Raw genomic sequence first — 18,607 nt, forward strand, 5'->3', positions numbered from 1 at the left:
GTCTCTCTCTGTCTGTCTCTCCCTTCTCTTATTTTCTTCTCCCCCTCTCTCCATTCCTCCCTTCTTCCCTCCTTCTTTCTGAAAGGGACTCTTGTAGCCCAGGCTAGCCTTAAACTTGGTGTGTAGCCAAGTCTTCTGCCTCCCCCTCAAGAGTACTTAGATCACAGGCAAGCCCCACCAGTAGGGTCTACATAGTGCTAGAGATGGAACCCAGGGCTTTGCACAGGCTACACAAGCACTCCTCTAATTGAACCATATCTCAGTCTGGGTTATTTTAGGTAAAGAAGGCGTGTGACACACCTACTACCCCACATGCATCATTGTTTTCTGATGCAGTACACCAGTGTGCTGTGCCAGGCATGGAGGTCCTTGTGCTCACGGATGAACACAAGGGAAACCTGGAATGTTAAACACGTGGTGGTGTTCCTTCAAAGGAAGGGGTGCATAACCTGCTATCCACCCAGAAGGCCGGGTCGGATGTGGTTAATAGCCTGGTGTCCTTTGTGAATAGCTCAGGCCACACTTGATTTCCCCAGATCCTTAGCCAATCTATAGAACCCATCTTTTGTTTCTTTCTTTGTTTTGATTTGTGGCTGTTTTCTGTGTAGCCTTGGCTGCTCTGAAACTCACCCTGTAGACCAGGCTGCCCTTGAACTTAGAAATTCACTGCCCCTGCCTCCCCAGTGCTGGATTAAAGGCATGCACTACCCCCACCCCCTCCTCCACTGCTAGCTCAGAACCATGTTTACTGAAAATGTCACATGTCTTTTAGAGAGTTCCTATGTTGTCACCTCCAATCTTAGCTTACTTTGTGCTTTATTGTGCAAACAGGACTGAGTTTCTGCCGAACTGTGCTGTGCTTAAATATGCCTAAAATAAACTACTCAGGGTCAGACTCTGAGAGTTTGAACCAACACTGACTATTAGCCATACTGCCTTCTTGTCTCCATGGAGTTCTATTCTGCTGGTCGTGGTGGTGGCAGGCACACCTCCCACCCACACCCCACACCAACCTTCTCACCCCCTACAGTGGGCCACTTGCTTTCCTTTGTGGATCCTCGATGGTTAGGAGGCAAGGCGCTACCAAATTGCAAGGGGGTATTAATGTGTCAATAGTGTGGGAAAAGATCAAAATTAACCCCGAAGTCCTCTTTCCACCGAATGTATTTCTCTTTTGTACTATAGTTACATTTAGGAAAAAACAAGTCTTGAGTCCAAAGCCTGAGTCCCTGTGCCTGGCAAGACGGCTCAGTGGGTTAGAGCTGCTTGTGGCTAAGGCCGATGACCTTAGTTCAAACCCTTCGACCCACATGGTAGAAGGAAAGGACTGACTCCTACAAGTTGTCTTCTGTCCTCCACACATGTGCCGTGGCTCACACACACGTTAAATATGTGTGTGAAAAAAAAACCCCTTATTTGAACCATTTTCTAAGCCAGTGATGACCTATGAAGAAGGTACCAGCTCGTTGGTCCTCAGAGCTGAGTGTGAAAGGGAAGCTAGAGCTTTGCTTCTGAGGTTGGTCCTGGCTCCCAGCACCAACACCCGCCATTAACTCCATGGAAATGCCAGTCCCGTAACCCAGGTGCGTCTAGCATGGTAGAATTGTTTGTTGGCAAGAGGCCTTCAATTCTTGCTACAGAGGAGTCCTGTGGAACTGCTGAACGTTCTTTTACCTTAATAATGTTCTTGCTACTATGTATGAAAGTTTGATTGGTTCCTGTGTACATTGTGCCGCACTGTAATAAAGCAGGCATAGATGAACCTACAATTCAACTCAAGGCCTGGGAGGTCAGCCGTTCCCCTCCCCACTGCAGCTAAAGTGTATCCCTGGGCTCTGGGCATCCAACTCTTTCCAACTCCCTTAGACTTTGACCGTGGAGTTGTCTCATGCACGCTGCTATGTTACAGTTGGGCTCTTCATGGAATCCCAGCCAGGTTCTGTTGGATTCGAACAAGCATCTGGAGCCTTTCCCCTCCCCGCTGGGCCTAGGGCTCAGCCCCGGTTCAATGGCAATTAGAGTAGGAATTAGAGATTACACACTTTCATGTTCCTTCCCAGCTCTGTTACTGTGTCCCCGGGTCCCAGGAAAGCTCTTTTCTAGATTAGAACACACCCAGGGTCCCAGGAAAGCTCTTTTCTAGATTAGAACACACCCAGCATCCCAGGAAACCTCTTTTCTATATTAGAACACACTAGCTCTTGTCCACTCCTGACCTACTTGGCTGTTGAAGAATGCACTCGATACAGGCTTTACACATGATAGTGTTTTCTTAACACCACTTATATCTGATATAACTTAGTAGCTAGAATAATTGTTGGTTATCCCCTCAGTCCTGGGAAAGGGAACTATGTCACCAGACAGCATTCTCTGTGTGTACATGGGAACCCTTCCCTGGCGCCAGGTTTTGGAGTAGATTCAAGTTTTGTGTGGTCTCTGCTCTCCTAGGTGTTGTATAACATCGCTCTCATGCATGCCAAGAAAGAGGAATGGAAAAAAGCAGAAGAGCAGTTAGCATTGGCAACAAACATGAAGTCTGAGCCCAGGCATTCCAAGATTGACAAGGCCATGGAAAGCATCTGGGTGAGTGTGGTGGTGGATGGGTTTCCTTGGAGTCCCATTTGTTTCCTAGGACACCGTGACGGGGAGCATTTTCTTGGTTGGTTCTGGCCAACAAAAGCTCTTTCAACATCTGTATTTGAGCTAAGAAGCCACATCCCTAGAGAATGGAACAGTACAAAAACTTGAGCCCTCTTCTTGGGGTTTAAATACAACTTATTTAAAACTAACTTTCGGGGGCCGGAAGGTGACTCAGAAGTTAAGAGCACTTTCTGCTCTTCCAGAGGACCAGAGTTTGGTTCTCAGCACCCACATTGGACAGCTTGCAACTGCCTGTAACTCCAGCTCCAGTACAGCCCCTGGATCTCTTATAGTGGAGCCCTGGGCAATATGTGTGGTTTCTTGGGGCTGTGAAGACAGAGGCTGAGTTCGCTTGCCCTGAGTCCTTGCTGCCTGGCACAGTACCACGTTCAACGTGCTTCCCACAAACAAGTTCCAGTTCTATCCAAGGACTTGTGAGGTTGATTACTCACAGTTTGACTACATTTGGAAGCAAATGTGCTTTCTTTTTATTTGGAGACATTTTATTGTAAATGTTGTGTCTGTGTGTGAGAATGTGCACATATGTGGGTAAGGTGGCCATAGCATCCAGAAGAGGGTTGGATCCTCTGGAGCTGGAGTTACAGCCAGTTGTGAGCTGTGTCCATGTACATGAACAGTACTTGTTCCCAGGAGAGCACGTCACAGCCCTTGCTTGGCTCTTGAGCCATCCTTGTAATGGTGTCCTCTATACTGGGACAGAAATCCAAGATACCACACAGAGTGGAAAAGAGTCAGTGCTCTAGAAAAAGAGAGCGTTGGGTAAATAATATCAACAACATAAGGTGAAGGTAAAGCCAACTGCTTCCAGTGGGCAACCAAGAGCATTGAATATAGTCTGTATTGGGTTGTTTTTTTGGGGGGGGGGAGTTGTGTCTCCTGGACACTCTTGTCTGATGTTCAAGGGGAAGTATCCCACACCTGGCATTGATATTCTGGGATGAGCATCCTCCTCCATGTAGGGCAGCTCCAACCTGACCCCATTGTTTAAGACAGCACACACGCTGATCACCGGGCGTGGAGAAATCAAGTTGCTACTGACCAAGAGGCTTCCTCCATGCTGGCTAGCTCTGATAGTACTAGAAGATTCTGTGCAGGTTGCTGGGAGAAAAGTCTTACTCAGTCGTGAGCCTTGTGAACTGAAGGGATGACCAGTGTTGTCAGATATGTCTGGGGGTGCAATAGTGGCATGAATGTCCCAGGGTAACCAACTGCTTCATGATTGAATTTAAGGCCCGCTACCTAGGAGGAAACACATGCCTGTACCGCAAAACTGACCACAGACCCATTGTTGGGGAGCTCACAGACTCCAAAGTGAACCTACTACTATCACTTGTCTAAAAGGGCAGAGTATCGCACTACGCTCTAAACTTGTATCTCTACATCTATTTACTGCAGCTCTGTCCTCATTGGACGAGTTTCTCTAGGCAAGCAGAACAGTGGATGGTGGTTAACATAGACACCCACGATTTGTCCAAGTGCAGAGAGTCAGTGCTGAGTAGCGCTTACTCGCAAACGGGATGTCTGTGTCACAACCTATCGCCAAGGCTCGGGGCCATCACAAATGAGGGGAACAGAAAACCTGTAGGAGCCGGAGGTCATGGAGAACCAGAATAAAATAGTATCTTTTAGGTATGACAGGACCACTGCACTTAACTCACAGCATCCGTGGTTGCCTGTAGAGGATCAAGCCAGTCAGCCTTCTAGCATGGAGCAGAAAGGGGTTCATGAGCCCCATCCCTAACTGAAGAGCTATGGACAGATGGTGGCTTCTAGGGGAAGGAGAGCCAGTCTTTTTTAAGGGGTGCGGCTCCTGACAGGTTGGCCATACTCCGGTGGATAACCACATACAGAAGAATATACATGACACAAACTAGAGTTAAGGGGCTATTTTTTTTTTTTAAAAGAGGCTGGATATGGTGAGCGGCACACACCTTCAGTCTCAGCACTCGGAGGCAGTGACAGACAGATCGCTAAGTCAGCCAAGACCTTGTTTCAAACAGATAACAGAGAACACGGTGTTGTGGAGCTGAAGGAGGTGAGGGTGGATCTGGCAGGAGTTAACAGGAGGAGTTAGCCAAATACGATCAAAATGCATTGAAATTCTTAAAGAATTAATAATAAACAAACCCAGCTGCACCCGCCTAGCCCTCTTAAACAACAAGCTGCTCTGGTTTGAAAGAGCTCTTCTCTCGAGATGTTTTCCTAAGGGTCCACTTGATGAGGAAAGCAGGAAGGGTTTTATCACTCCCATTCTCAGACAAGGAGATACAGTCCTGAGAGAGACGAAGATGTCTTAGTCAACCAATCACATATGCCACAATGGCTGAACCACCGAGGTTGTCCAGACACATTCTATGATGATGCTCACACGAGCTCACCGAACGGCTATTGCTCTGAATGGATCCAATACTGCTGAGTGACATGGGACTGATCATTCTATTACAGAAGCAGAAGCTGTTCGAGCCGGTGGTGATCCCTGTGGGTAGGCTGTTCCGTCCAAATGAGAGGCAGGTGGCTCAGCTGGCCAAGAAGGACTATCTGGGCAAGGCTACGGTAGGTGGGCTGTTCATCTTTCTACTTCTCCTGTGCCCTGGATTGCCTGGGGCCTGGCGGAAGGGCTTCAAGAAGACACGCCCCCTCTCCCCACCCTGTGGCATTCAGGGATGGCAGTGAGGATCTTGCTGACCATAAGGAACGAACACTTCCGGTTTGTTCTCTCTAGGACCTTCCAGTTTCTTCCATCATCCCGAACCTCACCAACTCCTGAGGTTTCTCCTGGGATGCTGAGTCTTGGGGCAGAGGCAAAGGAAAAGACATAGTGTGGGCTCACTGAGAGGCGGAGAGTGTTATGGGAGAGGGCCAGCAGGAGATGATGCCCTTGGCTCAATGCTTTTGCAATTTACTGCTCAGAATTCTGAGGAATCTCTCCCATTTTCACGGCCCTGTGACCAGAATCCCTCTTTAGCTGCATTTCTTCTGAACACAGGTCTTGAATTCTTTCGGACATGACTGGAAGTGAGGCAGTAGTACCTTATCCAAGCCGCATTTGACTTGGACAGTTAGGAAATGCAGGTCGCCCAATATCTGGGTAGCTGGACCTGGTAGAGTCACAGAGACTAAGAGAGAAACCCACCAAAGAGCCGTCAGCACACGCATGGATATATGTAGTGCGACATGCTCATGTGGTGGATTACTCACCCACAAGAAGGATAAAGCACCAATGCATGCTACAACACGGATGGAGATGTATGTCGTCTAGAATAGCTCAGTTGTTAAAGTGATGGCTGTATAAACATGAGGACTGGATTCCAGATCCCTAGAACCTGCTTAATTGCCAGGTAGCCATGGTGATTCCAGAGTCAGAAGCTGGAGACAGGATCCTCAATCAAGCAAGACCACCCATAGTAGTTAGCTCTGAGTTTGACTGAGAGACCCTGCTTCACTGAATTAGGTGGAAGAGCAACTGAGGATGGCCCTTAGGTTAACTCGCACCTCTACTTGCATGTTCAGACGCAAACCAAAGTGCCCCCCAGATGTAACACACACACACACACACACACACACACACACACACACACACACACACAATACAGACACATACAATACAGACACATCGACACATACATACACACATAAACATACACACAATACAGACACACACAATACAGACACATCGACACATACACACACACAATACAGACACACAATACAGACACATCGACACATACACACACACACACAATACAGACACACACAATACAGACATATCGACACATACACACACACAATACAGACACACAATACAGACACATCGACACATACACACACACACACAATACAGACACACACAATACAGACACATCGACACATACACACACACAATACAGACACACACAATACAGACACATCGACACATACACACACACTACAGACACACACAATACAGACACATCGACACACAAACACACACACAATACAGACACATATACACATACACACACACAAACACACACACACAATACAGACACACACACATACAATACAGACAGACACATCGATACACACACAAACACACACACACAATACAGACACACACACATACAATACAGACACACACAATGCAGACACATATACACACAATACAGATACACACAATACAGACACATAGACACACACACAAACACACACACACAATACAGACACACACAATATAATACAAACACACACAATACAGACACAATACAGATACATACACACATAAAGAGACACACATACACACAGAGACACAAACACACACACAATACACATAGACACACATACAGAGACACACACACACAATACAGATACATACACACAAACACATGCCATGAAAAATGAGACAGACACATGCTGTACAATTCTATTTATATAAAGTCTTTACAACCATGTGTAGCCAGGCTAGGAGAGGAGACTGTAATCTTCTTAGTAGCACCCACATTTTCTTTTGTGGCGTGATTAAAATGTTTTGGCACCAGATAGCATTTACCATTGCAAAGCATTGTGGGTGAATGAAATACCAGAGTTGTTCACTTAAAATGACTAATTTAATGATTTGATGTTACATGAATACCGGCGCAGTTTTTTTTTTCTTTAGCTAAAAGAGGGGGTGAGAGCTCTAATTCAGAAGAGGTGTCCTACCTCCCATCTCCCTCTGGATCCTCCACAAGTGACAATGGCTCTGTGGTTTGAGGAAGGAGGAGTGGGCAAACGGAGCTGCCAGCAACGTGCTCACTGTCTCTTGTCTGTTCCAGGTTGTAGCCTCTGTGGTTCACCAAGACAATTTTTCTGGCTTCGCCCCTCTGCAGCCACAGGTGAGGCTCTCTGGGAAATAGCCCTCGGTCAGAGGAGCTGGGCTGACAGATGGTCACAAGGGTTCCTTCAGCCATCAGTACAGCTGAGCGTCTGGGCCTTACTCTCAGTCCGTTTCCATGGCTGGTCAGGAGTCCACCCTGTCAGCTCTGTCTCCTGTCCTCTGGCTCTTCCCGATCCCAATCTAATCTTTATGAGGCCTCAGAGATCCTTTGATCGCCTCATGAGACCTTGAGCGTCCTCTGCACTCAGGAAGTTTTGTAATAAAGCCTCTCCGTAGGTTCAGGAGTGTAGGTTGCAGGGGAACAGAATCCCAGGGCTTAGAGCCCGGAGGCGTTGACTCTCTTGGCTCTGTCCATTTGCTCCTGTACAAGAGATTCCTTTGGGAGCACAAGGCAGGGTGCCAGCCCATGCTGGGCTCAGAGAGATGCTCCCAGATGGCACGTGGCAGTCGGTTCAGACGCACAGACAGAGCTTGTAACGGGAAGACAGGGAAGCCAATGAAGGAATCAGGCTTGGTTCATAGCAGGGTGACGTAGGAAGAGGGATCAGCACTAGCAAAGGCAAGGAAGGGCCTTGGACCTGCTCACCTTCCCGCCCTCTGCATCTGCACTCTCTAGGGTAGCACTGATCCTCACCCCCAAAATGGGACAAGATGATTGCTGTCTGAACATAATGTGACCTGTGCTTGGTCCGTAGGGACAGGATGAGCAGAGAGGCAGCAAGAGGGCCAGCCTCTAGATTCCTTGTCTCCTTTTGGCATGGTAAAGTTGGAGAAAGGCTGGCTGCGGTCCCTCGAGTTTCAGTCCAGCCAGAGGACAAGGGAGGAAAGTTCCAGATGACGGACTCTATGACATTCAGTCCAAAACAGGGATACACATTAAAGGGAGGCTCTTGCCTGGCCAGTGGATGCTGAGTTAAATACCCAGAAATGTCACATATTGTGGGAAACATTAGTTGTAGACCAGAGTTTTTGGAAAATACTGGGAAAGGGTCGGGTTGAGGTTTGAGGTCAACAAAACCTTCTCCAGACACCAGCTCTGGGTCATACAGCTGCTGCCCTGGGGAAGCCCACACCCAGGTGGGAGGCAGGTTTTTGGTTTCCTGAATTGTGCTTTTTCCCAGAAATGAAGTCTTTGTTTTTGGATCTGGAGCGATGTTCCAAGTCACCATTAACAGTCTGTTCTCCCCCTCTCCCTCACTTTCTCTGGTCATCCTCCCCTTCTTCCTTTTTCCTGAATGTTCCACAGTCAGCAGAGCCTCCGCCCAGACCCAAAACCCCAGAGATCTTCAGGTAAGTTAGACTTAGGTCTGCGTGCAGAATGCCCACACCCTTCGTCTGACTTGACGGCAGTGCGGGTGTGAAGATGGTAGCCTCTCCTGTTTCTTTCTTTTTTTTTTTTTTTTTGGTTCTTTTTTTTTTTTTTTTTTTTTCGGAGCTGGGGACCGAACCCAGGGCCTTGCGCTTCCTAGGTAAGCGCTCTACCACTGAGCTAAATCCCCAGCCCCGCCTCTCCTGTTTCTAAGGTTAGAACCAAATGATTGGTTGGATTGGGAGTCTCATGCTGGGGTGACCACTGGGGGCCTAGCTGCAAGCAACCTGGTGTCCCAGTGGGCGTGACCACACTAGAATGGGAAGTAATTACCCTGAATGAAGCCCAGGTCAGAGGTCAGTTTGTACTGACTACAGGCCCCTCAGAAGCTCTCTAGATTCTAGAAGCTATCACAGAGTCTCCTTCTGGTATGGGTGCTGTCACTCTCTGTTGAAACACATTTTTTGAAGAAGGGGAAAGACCCAAGAAAAGGAAGTCACTCAGTAAACTGAGTAGCTGAGTGGCCTAAGCTCAGCTAAAAAGTCCTTCTAAGGAACAAAGCAAGCCTTCTTCCCCTTCCAATAAAGGGGGTCAGGAAAAGTGTGTGTGTGTGTGTGTGTGTGTGTGTGTGTGTGTGTGTGTGTGTGTGTGTTTGCGTGTGCGCGCGCGCCCCGCCTGCCCCAAAGTGAAGGGCTTAAAGGAGCTCATTCTCAAGTTTTCTTGGCTGAAGAGGTTCCATTCCTCACACCGACAGACTCCCAGTTGAAAACAAGGGCCGGGCTGAGCAGAAGACACATCCCATGCGTGGGCAGTTTCCAAGGCAGCCTCCCTCTACATTGAGGCGGCTCGAATGATGATCTCCATGTGTGGAGGAGTAACCGGGTCCTTGAGGGGTCAATGAATGGGGAAAACGTGGGCTAACATAAAGCAAGGATGCTGTGATCTCTCCACTATGCCCTTCATTGCCTGGCTCTCCTTCCCCTTCCCACGAGGCTGTCCGAGGTGGTCTCTGCCTTGGCGTTCACTGACTTCCGCTTTTGTTACTCCCCTGCCCACCATACTTCCTGTCTACGGCAGGCAAGACCTGGGAACTAACTCCCTCCTTGGGGGGTGGGGGTGGATCAAGGCCAGCCTCAGCTACATGGGGGTTTAGAGGCCAGTTAGAGCTAAATGATCCCTCTCCCTGTCTGAAAAACAAGCAAAGAAACGACTACCAGAAGATTTAAATTGCTTTCCATTCTGAGCGCCATGAGACAATCCCACCTGCCTGGGATTCAATCCTCTCAGGGATATATCCTCACTGTGTGCCACCTGCCGGCGAGCCACCCAGTAGCCATCTGTCCACACGGGATCATCTATCAGGCCAGGAGAGGACAAAAGGAAGGTTAAAGAAAGGGAGAGAGAGGGTGATGGGATACCTGTGACATGAACGCAGGAGGTGGATGGGGCAAGCGCCTGCGTGCGTGCGTGCGTGCGTGCGTGTGTGAAAGGTCACGGGGGAGGGAGTGGGGTTTCAGAGAAAGAGAGGGAGGAAAAATCAAATTTTATTTAAAAAAATGCCAGCATGAAATCTAATACTGTGCATGTTAAAGCGAAATGAATCAAAAACCAAGAACGTGGTCATGAGGGGCTCAGAGGGTAGAGGAGCTGGCTGTGCAGGCCTGGTGACCTGAGCTGGATCCACAAACTCACGTATAGGTGGAAGGAGAGAAACGACAGCACAAAATTGTCCCCTAACCTCTGCTCGTGCACTCTAGCACATAGGCGCTCCAGACACAATAAATAAAACTTTAAAAAAATAGAAATGAAGTGTGTTCAATAAAATAAAGCAAAAATAGTATCTTTTGGGAAGGATTGTCACAGTCATGTGCTTGGTCAAATACCCTTTCTGTTCATTAACAGCGGACCCAGAACGAAGGACTAGCACTGCCAGCCTGAGTTTGTTTATGTCAAAGCTATAAAGCTGTCTTTACACGTTCAAAAGTGAAAGTTGACTTAATAGGGGAATGAGCCAGGTACGGAGGCTCACATTTCTAATTCCCTCCTTTGAGAGGTCGAGGCAGGAGGATTGCCGAAAGCATGGATGGGGGATGGGTGGGGGGAGGGCAGGTGTGGTACACAGAGTGTTCTATTCATTAAGTGCTAAGGAGAGGCATTTATTCTGGATCTGCGGACACTCCCCAGGCTACCAGAGTCACAAGCACGTTGTGTGGTGTGTTCTGCTCTTAACACTCACATGCGGTTTCTTGGGGTCCTAGGCACACCCTGCACTGGTCTTGTGGGCAGTAAGAGGTGGAGTTAGAGTGAGCGCCAAGCTAAGTCTCTGGCTTCAAGTGCTACTCTAGTAAGGGGATGTGGGCCAAGCTGAATGACGGGCTCCGTCCTCTGTGTACCCATCAGGGCTCTGGAAGGCGAGGCACATCGTGTGTTGTTTGGCTTTGTGCCGGAGACGCCGGAAGAACTACAGGTCATGCCCGGGAACATCGTCTTTGTCTTGAAGAAGGGCAGTGATAACTGGGCCACCGTCATGTTCAACGGACAGGTATTTGGGGTGTCAGGGGAGGTGCTCAGGGCATAGGGACAGTGCCTGCTGCATTATTTGCAGAACTCCCAAGGGTCATCGTCTGCATGCTGTCCCTCCCTCGGCTGCAGGCTGTTCTGTGTTTTGGGTACTAATGAGTCTTTGTTTTCCCTTCTGAATTCTGCGATGTGGTGCTGCAGAAGGGGCTTGTCCCTTGCAACTACCTGGAGCCCGTTGAGCTTCGAATTCACCCTCAGTCGCAGCCTCAGGTACTGCTGTGCCAAGGCCTGGCCGGCTTCTCTTACCCTTCATACACCTCTCAGTAGAGGGAAGAGTGTGACAGGGTGTCACAGAAGACAGACTTACTAGCTCTGGGCTAGCTCTGGGTAGCAGATACCCAGAGCCCAGCCTGTGCTGAGTGGAGGCAACTGTTACTCTACTGGGCTGGCCACCTCTGAGTTGTCCTGGTCTGGGAGACTTGGGCAGCAGAGCCTAATGGTTAGGGCTAGGGATTCCCAGGCACCTTTCTTCACCAGGGAGAACAGGCACCATGTTCATACCACGTTCGGTTGGTATAATGCCATTGAAAGGGAAAATAAGGGTTGGGGATATACGTCCATTGGTAAGGCATTGATGTAGGTAGCATGCCTGAAGCCCTGGGCTCAATTGTTAGCACTGAACAAACCGGACATGATGTCATATGCTCCTAACACGTGACGGGATGTGGAGGCAGGAGGACCAGAAGTTTGTCATCCTTAGCTACATGGCACTCTGAGGACAGCCTGTAGTTGCTCTTCACACTGAATCAGCGTGTGCTGAGTCTCCCTGCTGAGTCATAAAACTGAGGTGATTTGAAGTTCCAAATGCCCTGCCTGGAACTTCCCCTTTCTCAGTACACTCTGCAGCTGAGACAGAAGCCTGTCGTGTCACCCGACTTTGGTGGGCTTTCAACATGGCCGGAAAGGATGGCAAAGGCCTTTTTATATGGGTGTTAAGGTTCTTACTGCTGCTGAGAATTAGCCCCCTTTCCTTAGTCATCTCCCTGTGTCCTATCGGTTCACTTTTAGGAAGGCATTTGCATCCGGCTTCTAAGGAAGCCCTCTCACGATTCTGTCTGACCTTTTTGTTTCTTCTTGTCACCTCCAGGAAGATACCTCCCTGGAATCCGATATTCCACCACCTCCTAACTCTAGTCCCCCAGAAAGACTCCAGTTGTCACCAGGTTGGTAGCCCTGGGGAAGGAGCTCTCCCTCAGATGCTTTATGAAAGCAGACATCTGTTTTCAGAGCCATCTAGGAAAGCCCTGCGTGCGCCTTGCTTTACCCAGCATGCACCTTGCTATACCCAGCATGCACCTTGCTTTATGACTATACTTCCCAGAGTCTGGTCTTGGCTGCACCATCCATTATCCCACTGAAACATGGTGCCAGTGCCCTTACCTGTTTAGAAATGAGTGCAGGTAAAGGGGCAGTCAGCACCCATCATCAGAGCAGCCACCCGATGGTCCTTTGTTAACTACCTAAGGCAGGTGGAGGAGAGAGGCTGCAGCCAGTACATTTCCTCACCTCAGACCTTGCTCATGTCATGAGTTGCTCACGTCTGCAGAGCAGATCCCTGGGGCTTGAACAAAGGACCACTGGAAGGTGTGGATGGGAGATCTTTCCAGAAAGATTCCTCATAATCTGGGGTGGGAAAATGACTCTTTGTTCCTGGTGAGCTTAAGCAGATTGTCATGTAGGTGACAGCGGCATCCTGTGTACAACCACCTGATTATCAAAACTGCTTTGGTGGCCCTCCCCTGCATACATGGGGTACACTGAACAGTGTAACGCTTTTCACATTAATACAGCAGCAACAGGCCAGCCAGGTGGCTCCACAGACAGAGGCTCATGCTGCGCCTTCCTTGTGGCCTGAGTGCAATCACCAGAACCTACATAAGGCAGGGACTGGGGGGATTGGGGATTTAGCTCAGTGGTAGAGCGCTTGCCTAGCAGCTAAAGGCCCTGGGTTCAGTCCCCAGCTCCAAAAAAAAAAAAAAAAAAAAAAGAAAAGAAAAGAAAAGAAAAGGAAAAAAAAAAGGCAGGGATTGGGGAATCAACACCACACAGAAGTTGTCCTCTGGCCTCTATGCACGTCAGGGCATGCGCCCTTGCATCACGTGTGCACAATTAGACAACTAATTTTAAATGGAAGCAATTATCAGTTACTTACATTTTACTTCATGTACTTGCTTTGTTCTCTACCCCCACTCCTCCGAGAGCCACTTACACGTTAGAGATCAATGATCAAGCCTACCTGGGTATAAGTCCCCTGTGAACAAGCATGGCTTCTGCCTAAGGAGTGCAGTTCTCATTCAGAACGTCTACCATTAATAGATATCTCCCATTCCACATGTAAGTGCCTCGGTGGCCCCCGTCCAATGTCCCTCATAGTATTTTTCTCCTTACCCTTCCTGTCAGGAGGTTCCTGGAGAGGTTGGAGTACCAGGCTCCCAGGCCTTTGATTGATGTTAGCAAAAGTTCCCAGGTGATTCAATAGTCAGCTGCCCAGAGGCTCTTACATCATCAGTAGTAAACAGCCTCAGACGTCTCTTACACACGCACTGCTGTCTCCTATACATGCACTGCTAACATATTGTGCATTTTAGACCACAAACATACACAAAGCAACAAGGCCATGAAACGGTAATCATTCTGGTGCTTCTGCCTGGGGCCTGGGATCACAGCCTGTCTGTCTTCTGTCTGTCTTGGATCCTCCTGGCTTAACTGGCCTTTGGGCCAGGTCCCGGTTTCCTACCTGCAGCTCCCTGGAAGCAGGCACTGTCTCTGTGCTCTCTATGCTTCTCCAGTTCCACTCCAGACCTGCAGGGTAGGAAGGTGGGCATTGTGGGTGGCAGGAAGGTGGGCATTGTGGGTGGCAGGAAGGTGGGCATTGTGGGTGGCAGGTGCCACAGTGAATGTCATTTACCACCTCCTTTCCCATTTAGGTCACAAGCAAAAAGAAGAGCCTAAGGTAAGTCCAAGTGAAGAAGATGGGTGAGCGTGGCTTGTCTAATGTGAATATCTCTTAGATTACGAAGCATCACTGAGAGGGGTTGAACCAGTTGCCACCTGACACCCCATCTACGGGCCAGGGACCCCAAAACACATGCCATCCTAGCCTCTGGCTGAGCACTTAGCTGAGTAGAAATTTTTGTGATGGACTGGAGCCCTTTGAAGGCCTCTCAGGGAATCAGTAACCAGCTGTTTATTAATATACAGTTGTTTATTATTTTTACTTATTAAATTTATTAACGATTAACTTATTATTTATTATTAAAACTAGCTGTTTGTTTATTAAACACCCCATGGCCCTGGAGCACTCCCGGTGCCTATACACAAAGTGGTAGAAGGCTGTGGTGGTCCAGGATGGTGCCAACAGCTCGGCCCACTAAGGTGTCCTCCCTTCCTCCTCCACCAGGAAGTGAAGCGCAGCGTGCCCATGCCTTACATGCTCAAGGTGCATTACAAATACACAGTGGTCATGGAGACTCAGCTTGGCCTCCCCTACAGCCAGCTTCGGAACATGGTGTCTAAGAAGCTGGAGCTCTTGCCAGAACACACTAAACTGAGGTAAACCCCATGAAGCTGGCAGCTGGGGGTGCAGCAGGCATGAAGGACGGGGTGGGGTGGGGTGGGTCTTATTTGATGTAGAGGACTGGCTACGGGATGTTTTCTGTGTTGATGCTTTCTGCCTTGGACCTTACCTATCACCCCCTACCAGCTACCAGCGTCGGGACAGCCCGGAGCTGCTGCTCCTGTCAGAAGAAAGCATGAAGGATGCCTGGGCCCAAGTGAAAAACTACTGCCTGACCCTCTGGTGTGAGCACACAGTGGTGAGTGGAGGGAGCCAGGCACCTAGGGCCATTTCCACTCCTGTATGCCACACGTTGGCTCAGTGATGGGGTCACTGTGCCTTACAGGCTCATCCAGTTATAGCAGGGAGAGGGCATCGGAGGAGTGGGGCCCAGAAGTGCACAGCAAGCCTCAAGCTGCCTCCACTAGATTGACTGGGCCATCATTTGCAACAAGGACAGGACTGAAGCTACAGCTAAGCTAAGGTCATAGATGCTTTTCACCTTAGGCTCCTAGGAGGCAAATTTGGGGATGATAGGAAGCAGTGAGCACTTATTTTACAGCAGAGTGTCAGCCTCTGCCTGAGAGTTAGTATCATGGTCAGGCCCTGAGCCAAATGCATTCTGGGAGGGAATTTTTATTTCCTAAGGAGAAATAACGTACAGGAGCACTGGGCGGCACCAAGCATGCACACGGTACAGACATGCATGCAAACAAAACACACAAATCAGAACACAAAACCAAACTAGGTCAAGCCACATCGATCCAGTGGGGCTATTTCCACCTCACTGGACCACCTTAAGACATACAGCTAGGCATGGCATCACACACTGGTAATCTCAGATCTTAGAGGCTACAGCAAGAATATGACTTCCAGGTAACCCTGAGCTACCCAAGACACTGTCTGAAAATATTTTTAAAAGTCATTATTCTAAAGCTTGGAGTTTCAGAACTATCTAAAGCTAGCTCCTGGGAAAGCTCTCAATAGCTTTGCAATGGATCCTTAGTGTTTGTGTTAGGGAAGGGAGTGAATTCAATGCTAAGCTTAGTTAGGACAACAGAATGACCAGCAGGAAAAGCCATTTGCTGCCTGGTCTGATGACTTGAGCCAGGAACCCACACAGTAGGAGAAATGTCTTGCCCAAGTTGTCCCTGATCTACACACACACACACACACACACACACACACACACACACACACACACACACACACAGTTGAATTTATACCATGGAGTGCCATTTACTTGTGGCTCAAATTGTTTTCCAATCTGACAAGAACAATGCCGACTCTCCCCTGGGACTGTCGTATGGTTTATTATGTAAGGCAACTTAGGGTCACATAGGCTTCTGCACACACTTCAGTTTCCCTTACCCAACTGTTCAGAGTCCCTAAGATGGGTTAGGCCTATAAGGAAGTACTGGGCATCAACTGCTTTTGTTAGTGCTTTGCAGTATTTGCTGGCCACGAATTAGCAAACTTGACAGGCCCCCTACCATTTCAGGGTGATCAAGGTTTTGTAGATGAACCCAAGGAAAAGGAAAACTCTGATGCCGATAACCGGACAACAGAGCCTCAGCCTAAGGAAGGGACCCAGGTGGTAGCGATCTTCAGTTATGATGCTACCCAGCCAGAAGACCTGGAGTTTGTGGAAGGAGATGTGATCTTGGTGCTATCACATGGTAAGTGCTACTCCAGAACCAGACTCAGGCATGGCTCTGCAGGACCAGAGTCAAGGGCAGGAAACATCCACTCTTAGCCAGTACTTTCAACTGACTTCCTAGCTTTTGGGAAGAGGAAGCAAAAGCAAATGTGTGGCCTTTTTTTTTTTTTTTTGTCCATTATTTTACTAGGCACAAAATGATGACACACTGACTGTTCCAGGATGTAACCGGCTGGAATTATTCTGCCTCTGCTATAAACCAAGTACTTTCTAGAGAGAAGGGGAGGCCCATTCTGCTGTAGAGGCAGCCAATTGTCAGTGATATATCTGATTAATAAGAACCTAGAGATTTCATAGTGACATGGGCAGGAAGGGTAACAGTGGTGGTGCTAGCATCCATGTGAAAACCTGAGGTTTCATACCTCTAACTCCAGCGCTCTGGGAGCAGAGACAGGCGGCTTGGTGGGGCTTGCTGGACTTCAGCTCTAGAGAGAATCCATTTTTTTTTTTTTTTCGGAGCTGGGGACCGAACCCAGGGCCTTGCACTTGCTAGGCAAGTGCTCTACCACTGAGCTAAATTCCCAACCCCGAGAGAATCCATTTTAAAGGAACAATGGATAGAGTGGGACACTCAACTTTTTCTGACCCTTGTGTGTGCAGAGGCTCATGCAACACACACGTGCACACAAGCGCATGCATGCACACACAAAAGCAGTAACTGAAGAAGTCTTCAGCAATTCTCCAAGTTCATTGTGCCTAAGCATCCTTTGAAGGGCTCCATTTCTTGGCCCATCTTCCGGAGGCTGGGTCATTTGTACTTCTCAGCACTTCCCGGGGGTTACTTTAATTATTATCAGGAAGCACTGCTGCAATTCAGATGAGTCTTATTCCTCTATCTGTTCACGACTGCTGAGCACCAGTAATGCAAAGCAGTGCTCAGATAACTAGGACAGTAAATCCAACAGACCAAGTGAGAGCTTTGAAGCTTACCTGGAGAGTATATTAAGGAAGACAAGTGTTCTTTCAAAGGAGATTGGAAAATCAAGAACTGGGCTTAAGAACACAGCACCACTTTGTGTAACATTCTGTGTGTGTGGGGGGGGGGTTGTGCTGTCAGGGGCAAAATAACGCTAACACACAAGAAAAACCTTTCATAGACACTGTATCCCATGACTCATGGAAGTCTTGAGTTTAAGCTGAGAAGTGGCTCCCTGTGGTGGAACTCTATTCAGGTAACAATGGGAGACAGAACTCAGCATACAAGGAGCTGGGAGTTTAACTGCTCTCAATGGTCACAGATGGCTCGTTTCATTTATAAAGTATTTCCTAAACTTTAATGTGTCTGACTTGCTGGGATTCTCTTCAGGTGGGCATTGGCTAAGACATAGTCTAAGATTCTGCATTTCTGACATGTTCTTAAAACCCAGGCGAACAAGATGCTTCCAACCCACACCCATCCATAAATAGGAAGAATGAAGGGTAGTGGTTTGCACTTAGGTCTCCAGAGAGAAGCTGGGGAGAACTAATGCTAGTCACACTCCCACACTATCGATTTTTGTATTTTTTTTTTTTTTTTTGGTCTTTTTTTCGGAGCTGGGGACCGAACCCAGGGCCTTGTGCTTCCTAGGCAAGCGCTCTACCACTGAGCTAAATCCCCAGCCCCGATTTTTGTATTTTTAAGACAGGGTCTCATTATATAGCCCTGGCTGACCTGGAACTCAAGAAATCTACCTGCTTCTGTTTTCCAAGTGCTGGGATTAGAGGTATACCACTGTGCCCTGCCCAACTATAGAACTTCTGAGGGCAGGACCTAGGCAAGAAGGTTCTAATAGCCAAAGATAACTTCTGAATGGCTCTGTGATCTGCCTAGAGAATATAATGAACTTCTGTGGTCCAATTTGATGAGTGATTAAACTCTGTATATCTGTCCTTAGTAAAAGTGGAGACAATAGCTGTAACTGAGTTACTGTGAAGCCTGAGTGTGTAGTG

The 18,607-nt window shown here is 48.3% G+C and overlaps 1 protein-coding gene across 1 annotated transcript in view; it reads left to right on the plus strand.

Annotated features, from left to right (window-relative positions):
* The window catches only part of Ncf2 (neutrophil cytosolic factor 2), a 30,524-nt gene that overhangs the window by 11,351 nt on the left and 566 nt on the right, over window positions 1-18,607 (plus strand). The window contains exons 4-14 of the mRNA NM_001395185.1: window positions 2,449-2,583; window positions 5,107-5,214; window positions 7,452-7,511; window positions 8,760-8,803; window positions 11,223-11,364; window positions 11,544-11,612; window positions 12,490-12,565; window positions 14,330-14,355; window positions 14,803-14,954; window positions 15,106-15,217; window positions 16,460-16,637. Coding sequence (NP_001382114.1) covers window positions 2,449-2,583; window positions 5,107-5,214; window positions 7,452-7,511; window positions 8,760-8,803; window positions 11,223-11,364; window positions 11,544-11,612; window positions 12,490-12,565; window positions 14,330-14,355; window positions 14,803-14,954; window positions 15,106-15,217; window positions 16,460-16,637 — 1,102 coding nt within the window. The remainder of the gene's footprint in view (window positions 1-2,448; window positions 2,584-5,106; window positions 5,215-7,451; window positions 7,512-8,759; window positions 8,804-11,222; window positions 11,365-11,543; window positions 11,613-12,489; window positions 12,566-14,329; window positions 14,356-14,802; window positions 14,955-15,105; window positions 15,218-16,459; window positions 16,638-18,607) is intronic.

This window comes from Rattus norvegicus, chromosome 13, assembly GCF_036323735.1.
Source record: "Rattus norvegicus strain BN/NHsdMcwi chromosome 13, GRCr8, whole genome shotgun sequence".
Classification (NCBI taxonomy): Eukaryota; Metazoa; Chordata; class Mammalia; order Rodentia; family Muridae; genus Rattus; species Rattus norvegicus.